The 13,403-nt window shown below is 40.8% G+C and overlaps 1 protein-coding gene across 2 annotated transcripts in view; it reads left to right on the top strand.

Annotated features, from left to right (window-relative positions):
• Positions 1–12,997, top strand: part of SLC35F1 (solute carrier family 35 member F1) — a 226,146-nt gene extending 213,149 nt beyond the window's left edge. For both annotated transcript variants that reach the window (XM_088053739.1, XM_005518308.3), the window contains one exon: positions 8,954–12,997. In XM_088053739.1, coding sequence (XP_087909865.1) covers positions 8,954–9,178 — 225 coding nt within the window. In that variant the 3' untranslated portion in view covers positions 9,179–12,997. The remainder of the gene's footprint in view (positions 1–8,953) is intronic.
• The last annotated feature ends 406 nt before the right edge of the window (positions 12,998–13,403 follow it).

Below are 13,403 nucleotides of genomic sequence, written 5' to 3'. Positions count from 1 at the left end.
CACTTTTCTGGCTGCAGTTACAGGGCTTTTATTTCTGTCAGCTCAAGAGCACCAAACAGAGCTTTTTCTCTTATGTGCTCCAAAGCCTTGACAGAGTAACTATGTGGCCCCTTAACAATGTACTGAATATGCAGATCCCTAAAAAATCTTTATTGTATGTAACATAGCTTTGATGGGTTGGGAGGCACTTTGGAACCTTAGTATATATGAATTAATCTATAAATTCACAAGGAGAAAATGAGAATTATTTGATCTAATGATACAAGAATATACAGGTGGAAACTGAGAATGTATAGAAATAAGGTGGATTTTTTTTGGCTATCATAGCAGGGAGGTTCCAGGATTATTTCAAATAGGTTAGTGGGAAGTGAAAAAAGCCCTAATAATGCTTGCATGAGAAGATTTGCTAGAGAGAATATGTGATCTGATTGCAAGCAGTAATGGGGGGTTGGATTTGACAGCTTAGGACATGCTCTCCATTCTGATTCCCTCATGCCTTGAGAGTCGACTCAATTGAGAGCTCTTGGAGTCCCTGAAGTTTGGTCTCTCATTGCCAGCAGCAAATGTGTCACACTACAGAGAACCCTGACATGAAACAGCCGTGTCACACTCCCTCCACACAGCTGGCGTGGTCACTTGGCATGGCAAGAGTACCTGGCAGCTGCAAAGCCCTTGTTTCTCAGGGCAGGAGTGCTCCCCACTTGTATTGCCAGGAGAAAAGAACGCCGTTTGGGAGGGAATTTCTGCAGGAATGTATTGTTAGATTCAGCAGAAAAATATAAACAAAGAATCCAAGATGAATCAGTTATTACAAGCTTGGTTTTGAACACACTGAGCACAATTAGCCTCATGTACAGTAATAGAGAATCAGTTACAGCAGACAGCTGCTACTGTATTAAATACTTGCACACAAACCCAAAAAGACACATGGCAACTGGCAGCTGATAGAGCAAACCAACAAAGAATACTGAAAGGTAAAAGTGGGGAAGAAAAATTGATTTTATAAGTTTTTATGTTGTGCCCCTCCTTTTTGTATTAACATCTGAAAGGATAGGTCCTTTGTCACTTTCTTGACAAGCAATTGATATAAAATAACCAGAAATGAAGCCTCCTTATGCCACAGTGAGGATGCTCACAGGAAATTAGACCAATGTAATGGAAGTGTTTTAACTTCACATGAAAATCTCTTTCCTACATACATAAGATTAAAACAGATTGCAGGACTCATTCTACCTTGCACTTTTTAATTAGACAGACTGCTGGTACTGCAGGGGTTCTGAACACAGGCTCATTTTTTCTCCATGTCTGATGTCAGAGGCAACAAAGGGAAACAGAAGAGAAAGCAGCATTCCCATCTCTCCTGGCACTCAGGGAAGGAAGATAAGCCATTTCACACAAACATTTTGCCCTATCAGGCATGTATTTAGAAAGGACAGGCTGTTGTTAACTTTTTCTAAGGATGCCCTTTGAGAAGCTTGAAATCATGCAGCTTTGTGCAAAATCAGTATTTGCCTTACTGCTGCCTGTGTCAAGCTCAGAGATTTTTCCCAAAATGCTATCAGTTTTCTCCATAAGTTTGTTTCATTCCACCAAAGAATTCCAGGAAATTTATTTAAAGTTTCCTAAATTTTAACGGAATTCCTGGTGATAGTTTTCCAGTAAACCCTCCTCATTCTTCTCCCCTGTAGGTAACATCAGGATCTAAAAGGTAAGAAAGCTTAGGAGTTTCCCACTGACCACTGTTTTACCAATTAAATTGTGCCCACCAGCAAATATCATGCAAGAACTGAAAAAGAGGATGCTGCTGTATGTCAGAAAGCACAAAATATGCATGGAGTTTACATGGAGTTAAGCATGCAAGCAGAATCAACATGAAGATACAGAAAATGTGTCATCTGATTCCTTGTCATCATAGTTTCTATGCAATATTTGCAATTCAGCATAAGCCATAGTAATATAGTAATGGACAGCATTTCATCAGAGTTAGATCATATTGAGGGTGCAAGCAAGCATCAAGAATTGAGAAGTATGGCCTTTCTGCCATGCATGGAATGACAGGAGAAACTTGCTTTGGCTTCTTTGTTTTTACCAAATGGCAATGAGGGCAGTGTCAGGTTTTCACTGTCATTTAGACAAATCAGAAACTTCTTGTCTTGGGTTCTGCTGGCATGAGTGATGTGTTGAGACAAACCTCCTTCATTCAATGATGATCAAAGATGTAGAGGAACTAGCTACACTCTTCACTTTTCGTCCCAGCTGTGCTCAGAGGGTAAGATAGGACTTCAAGTCATCACTTAAAACTTTATCCTCATGGTTCGCCTAAGAAATAGCTGGAAGTCATTCAAGTGTGAAAATAATGCAATCCTGCTGGTAGTGGACAGACTTGCTGTCCAGAAGTTATCATAATTACTGAAATTGTCCAGCACCCCTTGGTGCCCTTCTCAGCAAGAGAAACAACATTTCTGTTCAGACATTCCAGCTTCTGCAGCTGGTGAGTAGGGAAGGCACTCTAAACCATACCTCAGTGGTTTGGGTCCTTTCGGCAATTTCTTAAAAACTTAGAGATCTGGCAGGACACATAAAGGATTTGTTTTCTCTGCTTCAAAGCAGTCTGGAAAACTCACAGCAGCCCTTCTGGTGTATGGTGCTATTTGGGGTTATAAAATGTGCTGTTTCACTGTTGGAGGTTGCTTCAGTTTTGGTTGTCGAGCAGATCAAGCTCTGAATCCCAAAGAGGTATCTTCCTTGTAGGCTGGAACAAAAATAGACAGCAATAGTTCAAGTCACAATGCTGATCCAAGACAGACTCAGCCAGATCCTTGTGGGTGTGATCCAAGGCAGTCACCAAAGAGCACTGCGAGCTATGACTAGGATGCTGGCTCCTGTTGCTATTAATAAAGTAATACGGCTGTAGGATCCAGCCATGCACATGAAAGCACTGTGTGAATTCCTAGTTCTCAGAGCTCTCAGCCTTCTGGTGCTGCTGCTGGCTGCAGAGTGTGTGCATCCCGCAGTGCAACTTCAGCACTTGGCCACGGAGAACTTGGTTTGCTATATTGGAGGCAAAAACAGAAAACTGGGGAAAGACGCTCAGCCTCTCAATCAATTTATCAAACAGAGTGGAAATGTCTGTTTGCTATATTAAAGATAATGAGAGAAATTTGGTTTAACTCCCTTCACTCAGCCTGCTCAGGTATTCATGTGTGAAATTACCCAGGGGAAAAAGCTATAAGTCAGTGAAAGAACACCTATTGGCCTTAGCTTTGATGGGCTGTGCAGCGTATGCTACAAACTGAATTAGTCTGGAAGGCAGAGTTCACTGCACTGCACAGACCCACTGATGGGAAAGAAGAAGGTGGTGGGAACTGCCTGTCTGGAGAGTATGGATGGTGCCAGCAGAAATATGGAACTAGATTAATTTCACTTGATATGTACATTTTTACCCCTCTTCATCAGTGTGATTCTGAGGAGGTCACTTTTCTCTGAGATTTAAAATTTGAATTAATGGACCTGATTTCTTTATTCATTTATGCAAAGATGTGAGGAACTGCCAGATGAGGTAGAGAAAAAGGTAGTTATTCCATTTCGTACTTTAGCACTGAATATGTGAAACATGACAATTATAAATTTTCTGTTAGTAATTTAACAAAAAAACCTTTTTGAAGATTTGAAAAGCACAGTTGGGTTGCCAGAGGATAGGAGCAGGGGTTCATACTACCTACCAAGAGATTCAGTGTGTGGCTTCTGTTTTGAAATACAAATGGTGTACTGAAGTGCTGCAGCTCAAATAGTCTGCTCCTGCAACTATTTCCAGTTCAATGGACTGAGTAAAACAGAATTTGCATTTTCATAACCGTTGTAATAATGTTCAAGATCATTATCATGATGGCTGAGTGAAAACCCAAAGTTAGCAAATCGTTGAAGTTCTTTGTCTGCGTGGGCTTTTCTGCTGACTCGCATCTGTCTCATTTTGTCACTTTGGATACTGTTTTGCCATGGTGTCAGTGGTAACATGGACATGGACATCTGTGACAGCCAGAACTACTTGTCTGCAGATTCCCTTGGCAGGACACAGTCAGCACAGCCTTTCCTAGATGTGATTTTTCCATGCTGTTTCTTTGGGCTTTCCCTTCTCAATTCATGATCCGTGTACTGAAGAATGACTCGCTGTCTCCAGACCAAGGCATGAATCTACTACCTTCTAAACAGTTTCCTTTCTAATTTTTTCTTCTTCTGTTACTGTCTAATCACTGATCAAGACAATGAAATCAGATGCACTCATTTCCCCATTAAGAAGCTTCCTTTTCTCCCACCTTTCCAAGTGGATTACTTTAAAGCATAACAGTCTCAAGAGGAAATAGTAGAAATTGTGATTTAAGGATATATGAAAGACAAGTTTCACATGGACAGACAGTAAAAAGTAGAGGATAAAAACTGGTAGGGAGAAAATTTTGAAAGGTATAATAGTTTATTCTGGATTTTTAAAAATACTAAGTTTTCAGGTTCCTTTATACTTTATTTTAGGAACCTTGCTTGACTTACTTGTAATTTTGATTGGCTTGCAACAAAAATGTTATAGATATAAGCTAAATTTGTTTTGTAAACTTCATCTACACTTGTATGTAGCGCTGCAGATATATTTGAGTTCCTTTCTTTTTTAACAGCAAAGACTTTGTGCATAGGTAACAGAAAGAGTAATTTCACCTTGTATTTGCTGTGATCAGCTGGACCTTGCTGCTGCAGTGGTTTTCCTGGTGGGGTTCTGCAGCTGGATGTACTGGAGTGAGGCCACCATTGCTGCAGCCAAGCCACCAGCTTCCATAAGCTCATCTGCTGAACCTGCCTGAGCGGGTCCATTCAAGTACTGGTTCCTAGTGAACAACTCAGATAAATACCAGAAATGTCCACTCACCAGAATCACTGCTTGTTTTGATAGGCTGACCAAATCTTGTTGTTTGGTTATGTTTGTCAAGGTTTTGCTTTGTGTGTCTTATCTTCAAATTGACAGGCACCAAAGACGTGCCTTTCACATGCTGAAGGGTAACGTTAGTTTAATGTAGGCCATTTTCACCACCGGTACTAAATGGTGTCTAGAGAAGGTTTTTTTGTGTGTTTTCATAATTTTTTAACATTTATGAATATCCTTATATGTTCTATATTGAATACTATTGATTGGGGAAGCATTTATAGACATGCAGATGTCAGAGCAGAGCAGATATGGATATTTAAACAGCAGATATGCTGTTTAAAAAGCTTTGGCCGATACTTTTCATGTCAGCCATGAAATCTGAAATGTTGTAAGGCGCTTTCCCTGCAAAGCAGATCTCTGCCTTCTCCTCAGAGGATCCCTATTCCCCATTTTTATTCTGTAAACACATCTTTATTCAGTAACCAAGTGTTATTATCTCTTTTAAATTGGTAAGAAACTGGGGATCATCTAAATCATTGTGATTCACAAAATAAATTCACAGGTTGAAAATCAAATCCAGGGACTTAAGAGTTTTAGATCATTGACCCCACCACAAAGTCATCTGGTGTCTCAAATAAGCTCCATGGATAAGCAATTTTATATACATGTGTGCCTATATGTGTAGATATTAAATCCATAGCAAACTGTTTAATGATACAGAAACATGAGCTGACTTGTAGTCTGTTTAGGGTGTGTGACACTCATTAGCTAATCTGAGCTAACCAGTTTCCCTTGACCATGTTACTCTTTGAACAACTCACAGTTATCCTGCACAGAATGGAGGGAAGGATTTGGAGAGGCATACAAATCTGGATATTTTAAAAATAATTTTTTTTAGAGGAAATATATTTCTATAGAAAAAGATAATTCAGTAAAATGAAGCACAATATCATTCTCAAGCAGCTTTTTAGGCAGAGAGGAATTACACACTTCCCAAGAATCTGCAGTTTGGTACTGCAGTTGCGTAGAGAGTGGCAATGAAAAGTGCTTTTCCCTCACTTCATTTCTTAGGAGTAGCTCTTTCTGCTGGTTTTGAATGTGTTTCTTTTTCCTGTCTATTAATAGCAAATCTCAGTAGATGAGGTTTGCAGATCAAGATTAAAAAAACCTCTAAAACCTACATAGCAATCGAGTGTGCCTGGAAATCTCATCTTCCATAAATTTCAGCTGGAATTTCAGCAGATTTCAGCTGCAGTGTGAGTAGCATAGTACAGTGATGAATAAATCTTGTATTTGGGGAACTAAGTTTGCATCTTTCCATTGCACTGATGGATTCACTGCTGTTTTAATAGGAGGAAAATGCCCATTTGTTTCAAAGGGGTTTGGATGAGTCTGACAGAGTATTGACAAAAAAACAGATTTGCCATATACTTCAGTATATATTCCTATGTTGACCTCACTGACTACCCTTCTACTTCAGTGTTGCAGAGAGCTGCTGCACAAATGAATTCAGCCTGAACCTTGTTTCTAAGGAAGGTAAAAAGGAAGGAATTGTCATAGGACTGTCAGAGTGCAGGTCTCTTTGAACTAGCTGTGCATAGATACCAAAGACAAATGTTTCACAGACCTTTGTTTAGATTTCTCCAAGCTGTGCCCAAACCCTTTCTCCCAGACTGGAGAGCTGCCACAAGGGAGGACACTACCATGGAAAGAATATTATCAGCCAAAAGAACCCACTGGCAGGAAGCCCCTGAGAGAGGAAATAGCTGTATGGCCAGGAGGAGGGGGATATGATAGAGCTGGAGCCATGAACCAAAGCAAAAATAAATGTATTTTGTCTGGGCAGCTCCTAGAACAAGAAAAAAAGCACATTTAGCTGCTGGAAGCCCCACAGATTCCTCACAGCAGGGCACAAGGCAATCACAGATCTGGCTGGCACTCTGGCTATGTAGTGGGCCAAGCCAATTGGCTGGCTGGGGTGAGAAATTCAAGCATAAGGTGGGAATGAGGGACAGTGGGAAACTAGGGATGGGAAACTAGATGCATTTGGCTCCTGAGATTTGCTTGAGCTTAGTCAACTTCACTGCTGCCAAGTGATACTTGAGTTCAAATACAAAGTGAAAGAGGGGAAGAAAGTGCTGAGAACAAAATTGTACTGAAAATGGAAGGGGGAAAATCAACCAGAAGTTTCTTTGGAATTATTGACTTGTGTTTGATTGCCACGTGGGGGAGACCTAGGCTTAAACAGACCTATCAGGGCTGTGTCTCCTGGAAGGATTCCTTCAGCAGGCACAGGGTGAGGCTCGACAGCGTCTCTGTGACTGGTGGGACCGCTGGGTGGTTTCATCAAATTGTGCTGCCAGACAACACGTGAGGGTGACATACATGTTAAAGAACAATTAAAAGCTGATGAAGAGCAAATCTCACCCTACCCTCTGATCCTTCTGAGATACTTTAAAAGCTTTCCCCATTTTGGTATTTTCCCTGTTAAACATGCATACTGGATATGCGAAACACACACAGATGTACCACCACAGGTTATATGACCAAAGCTTTCAGAGATACTCAGGATTAGTAAAAAGGCCAAATGCTTCCTCAGGCAGGAGATTGGATGGAGATTTTGTAGGTTTATGAAACAGCAATAAATTAACATCACTGCAAATTTTGCTTAAGTAAAATTTGCCTTCTCCACAATGGTAATTTCTTTAAGCATAAAAAGCAGAATTACTCAAAAACTTTCAAGATAATATAGTCCATTCTGTCTATTTTGTGCTGTGCTAAAGTGATCCAGAGGAAACAAATGGGGCATCCATCAAAGCAGAGTCAGTCAGGATTAATGAACACACTTGCAGAAGCCTTTACATAAAATCCTGAAGTACCTCATGGAGCAGCTAATAGCAGGTTGCAGGTAGTTGATGGTGTTCAGGTACAGATTCCTGACAGCTGCAGAATACAGGCACTTCTGGAAGTTCCACTGAATACAAATCATTTATATCTCCAACAAGGTGGCTGTGCAATTTGTCCTTCATGTTTTCTCACATACAGCATGCATGAAGAAATAACTCGTAGTCTAGGATCAGCAGGCAAGTCATATGGGCTTAAAGCCATTTTTGTGTCCCCTGTAACCAGAACCCAGTATCTAAAGCTAGTACCCAATGGTCTGTGCTTTTGAAACCCTGTCTTTGCCTTTAGCTTTATCTGCAAGGGCTAATAAGTTGCCAAAAAGGTTCTTTGTGCTGTATTTTTAGTCCAGACACAAGTCTGTATATGTCAAAAAATTCAGTCTGACCTCTGATCTAGTGAAGCTGTGTGCCAAAATATGTGTACTTGAGCTTTCAGTTAGCTGCCCTCCATGTGTACTTTCAAACCTCATAATGTCGACACAGAGCATGTTTCACAGCTGAAGTTCATCCTGTCCAAAGTCACATTAAGTCTTTTAGCACCTGCTTTCTGTTCACAAGCAAGAAAAGCTGCAGACAGGGTAGTTTTTAAGTGACTTTATTAAAAATATATTTTAAGTATATATATATATAAAATATTTTTTTAATTCCTATTGAAATTATTATTTAATTCTATTTTTATATTTCCAACAGCACGTTAACTTCACAGACATGTGGTTTAGCTGTGACTAACTTCAGGTTTGTCCACTGCTTGTCTGACAGCTGTAGGTGATGGTACCTCACACTGGAGCTGGAGAAACCTGGACTTAGAGGAGTAGCTGGCTTGTCTAAAAGCATGAAATAATCAGCTTTGGGTCTGTGACCAAAACTCAGCTTTCCCCAGACCCAGCCAGTCAATACTTAACATGCATGGCCCAGGGGAAGGCACTAGTTAGCTCTTGGTTATGGAAGACAGGGGAACTGGGGGGAGTAAATCAACTTCCAAAGAGTCATTCCCATAAAAATTTAACATCCACATGATAGGGAGTTTGTTCTGTGCAGTGCATGCCAAAACAAGGATCTGTGCCTAGCCCTGTCTTTGGGTCTTCATGAACTTGAGTTAATTTGTGCTGTGTCTAATGACTCCACTGTTATTTCTGCTCAGTTTTCAGGACTTTACTTATTGTCATTCTTCACGATCCTTGTTGGGCTGATGCTCTACTCCTCCACATCCACCTACGTAGCCCAGGATCCTCGGGTGTACAAGCAGTTTCGAAACCCTTCTGGACCTGTTGTAGACCTGCCAGCCACCAGCCAGATGGAGCCTTCGGTGACGTACACCAGCCTGGGGCAGGAGACAGAAGAGGAGCCTCACGTTAGAGTCGCTTAAACCCAGGACTGTTGATCACCTACTGACAGTGGAGCTCGTATATCCATTATCTCTGTATTGTACATAGAGAAAGGTATTTACCAGGTGCAGTTACGCTGGTGAGCTGCAAGGTAGCAAATAAGGAAAGCTCATACAAACACAAATTGATTGTTCCAGGGTGTTCCTTACAAGGAGATGCCAGTCCCTCGTTTACAAAATGAACAGCATGTTTGCAATACAAACTGCTGTGTAGGAATCGGTTAACGTCAAACTACCTGTGAAAGATATTCAATACATAAGATGAAATTACAAAAAAAAGAAGTTAATAGAAGGGTGTTTTACACACACAGAGTGATATTATGCCTAAGCCACACCAGCTGTGGAAAAAACGCCTTTTTACAGCAAATACACTTTGTGCAGTCACTGTTAATTTCTCTCTAAAATTTGTTTGTTTGCACAAAACAGATGGGTTAGTCATGGTAACAACACCCTGACACATTTTTGCTAGCAACTTGGATTTGGTGAGGGAAATACAGTGAGTTCCTCTGTGCTATCTGTCTGGTTGCCCTTTCTAGGTAATCTGATCCATGAATCCAGAGAAGGGACAGCTTACAATATCCGTCTCTATTCTAGGAATAGGTATAAGGCGAGCATTTTAGCCTTTCTATATTTGCAGAAGTGAAGTACTCAAGCATTGACCTCTCTATGATCCATGGCAGATTTCCTGGTGGCCAAGGTTCTGCATCGGGTGACAGGGAGTCAGTTTCTCTGTAGTCATGACTCAACACAGATTTCTTACTTTATGAAATTTTAACCTGTAGAAAGAAAAACGCATTTTCTAGTTTCCTATGTATTGTACCTCTCCATGGAAAGATGACATATCATGTGGATCAGGGCACTTATTTTAGATACTCAGTGCATCGAGGGTGCCTTCTGCTGTTCCAGTTTGCTTAGTTTCCCATGGTTCATTATTCTAACAATAGCTATTTAGAAATGTGTCAGTTTTTCACCAAAACCCACAGATTGTAAAAATCAGGAAGATTAAGAGAGGAATTCACGAGCAGAAAGACCTGACCATCTGCTGGTGTTGCTGCAGTAGCATAAAGGCATTTTACTGGCAGGGTGCAGCCAATTATTTTTCATTAACTGTGAAGCAAGCAGAAGAATTCAGCAGTTTTCTTACATTCCTGGGGACGTGTGAAAATAGTGAGGGTGTGCTCCACTCTTCTGTACACAACTGTACTTTTGCCTCAGTAGCCTTACCAGAATGGGGGAAATCTTAGTCACCACCATGAAAAATCCATTTTTGCCTGTATATTTGCTCTTCTGAGAGCCCGGTACAAGGAAATCGTTATTTCAATATCCTTTATCTATTTGTAATTTAAAATTAAGGAGGACGAGGTGTTCCTGTGTCTGACAATAGGTGAGGAATCTAGGAGAGATCCTGGTTTTATTCACCACTCTGCCACATCTTTGCATGAATCCTTGGGCATGACTTACCTTCTGTGTGGCTGAGTTTCCCAATCAGTATACACGGGAATAATGACATTTTACCTACCTCACAGAGGTGCTATGGGACCAAGTTATTTTAAAACGCTCCAGGATCTTCAGAAAGAAGGAGTTTAAGAAGCACATAACAGTGCTGTAAAAGCGAGTATACAGTCGTTGTATCTGAAAATTGAGTTTAGGGCATGGTTGATGAATATTTTGCTTGCGGGCATAGAAGGTGAATTTGATTTGAGTGTTATTCTGCTGAAAAAGACTGTTTCAAGCCAAAATGTAGACCTTCATGTTTGAAAAATACAACTTACCTATTTCTATTTAAAAAAGGAGAAAAAAAATCAATCTATACACTGGAGATTAGAAAGGTCATACAGTTCAACCAAGCAGGATGAATTTCTGCTGAGGTAACATTCATTTTTTATACTCCTGTTCTGCTTTAATATAGAAGGAACTTCCCTGAAGCAGACTGAGAGAAGTGTATATATGCATAATAGACATGAAGTGGCAAATGTCAAAATGCTCTTGAACAGCACAAGTATGCTGTATCTTATTCTTACTGTGGAGAAGAGGTGATTTTTTTCCCACTGTGTTTAGGCTGTCTGCCACAACCCTGCTGCACCTGAGGGAAGGTTCTGCAATATTTCCAAATCATGCCCAAAAGTAGCCCAAAAGCTTTGGTTAAGTTGCCTTGGTACTAAACTAACAAACGTAGGATTTTTTTTTCCTGCCTTCTATTTTGTTAATCTCTTTAGCACTCATGTTTCTGAAATTTTTTGTCCTTAAATTTTTTGAGGATTTGAGGATTAAAATAATATGATGTTGAGGATTAAAAAAACACAAAACATAAAAACCACTGAATTCCCACAGAAGAACAAGGTCTGTATTCTGGGGATATTAAGGAAAGTCTAAATGAAAACAATAAAAAACACAAGAAAGATTCCTTGACACTTCAGGGTAAGATCCTTGGGTCGAGCCCTGTGAGAGCTTTGATGTAGGGTGGATTTCATACATTCCCTAGGAGAAGGGGTCTGATTACAATCATGGCTCCCTCAGGTGCCCAGAGGCACACTGGTGGGCACCTGTCATCTCAGTCTTTTTTGCTACCTTTTGTACCAATTAAATACCTTTCTCTGAACATTAGTCCCCGTGTTGGTCTGAGAACCTTGAGGATTGTGTGCGTGTGTGTTTCATGTTTACAATTCCTTCCTTTTGCATAACTGTTTTGATTAATTTCCTTATTAGTATTTATTTTAAGCCAAATGTTTGTAGTCCTTCGGCCTCCCCCCCTCATTTTTCTGACACTAACTTGTAGATGCTTGTTAGAGTCTTCTGCGAAACAGCTGGGCAGGAGGGAGCTCCTGGCCAGGTCACGGGGCTGGGAGTTAGTTTCTCCTTACAAGGGGTTGCCATCCATGGGTGGCTGAGAGGTGCCACCTGGGGTGGTTTTATCAGGCTATTCTGAAAGGCTCTGTTGTACAGGAATAAGTCATGAATGTTTCAGTGAGTGCTCTGCTACCAGCCACCATCCCCTGTGCTTCTCGCGCAGGAGGAGTTTGATGCGCAAAGAGGGGCTGCTTCGCTGTCTGCGTTTCCCAATAAAAAAGGTGGATGCTCGGATTAGCACCAGGGCGCTAGTCCTGGATGGACCTCGAAGGAAAACAGTAGTATAGCTTTACAAATAACTGTGTTGACTGAAAAAACTGAGGTCTGGTGGAGGAAAACATTCCTTCTGCCCGCTTGTGTTCTGCAGTCGGAGCCCTCAGTGCGCACCAGCAAAGGCTCGGCTATCTAACGGCAGCTACTCTCCGTGTTGCGTAGGACGTCTCTAGCTCAGCATAGCTCCTTGCCTGAACAAACTGAAACTCTCTGATTCTGCTGGCCCTGGGCAGCCCTTAGCAAGACTGATGTCATTTTCTGATACCGGATGAAAACCCTCACCGGGAGACAGACCTTGTCTTTGTTCCAGCTATAAAGTTTTGAAACATGCAACGATAGACCAAGCAATTGAAAATTTTGCACCACTGTGTCATAAGAAGAAGTTTCAATGTATAGTGTAGAGATTGCTAACTTGTGCTATTAACATTTTGACAAGCGTGTAGTATTGTTTTCTTTCCTTCTTTTTTTTTTTTTGAAAACCATTTAGTATTCCTGAGCTAGCTACAAATATGAATTTTACCCCATGGGTAGGATTTTATTGTTAAATGCCATAATAAAGCACACTAATCTTGACACTGCAAATGGAAGTATGAACCAAAATCAAAACCAGGCAAACAAAATCCCAACCCCAAATCCTGCATTGAGAAGCTGAACAAACCTTTCTCCATTTTGATATTTGCATGCACCTATATGGACTGGCTGTGGCAATGTAATGCCTGTATAATGTTTTCAAATAAAAAAAAATAAATGCTTTATGAAAGCGGGGTTGTTGATTTCTTAATTGTTTCCTTTCTGCTATCTTAGCCTAAAATGATTTTTCAGAAGTGTAAGTCTTGAATGCAGGGAATAATTTTTTGCTGTGCTCAGGGCTTCTTTCCCTTGTGAGGTGGTTAACCTAGAACTCCTTCCAAGGTGTCTAAGAATAGATGCCATCAGGCATCCTCAAGTGTCTTTCCTGGCCCCAGAGCGCTGGTCCAGAAGGATAAGAGTATTCCTGCATACCCTCTGTCTTAACCTACCATTTCCCTAGGGCTAGCTTAGGTATCCTGATAGTCACTGCCTTCATTTGGAGACAAAACCACTCTCT

Source organism: Pseudopodoces humilis, chromosome 3, assembly GCF_049639895.1.
Source record: "Pseudopodoces humilis isolate 2021_Gansu_Grassland_sample_001 chromosome 3, ASM4963989v1, whole genome shotgun sequence".
Classification (NCBI taxonomy): domain Eukaryota; kingdom Metazoa; phylum Chordata; class Aves; order Passeriformes; family Paridae; genus Pseudopodoces; species Pseudopodoces humilis.
The sequence above is the reverse complement of the archived record's forward strand: the minus strand, read 5'-3'. Positions and strand labels throughout refer to the sequence as shown.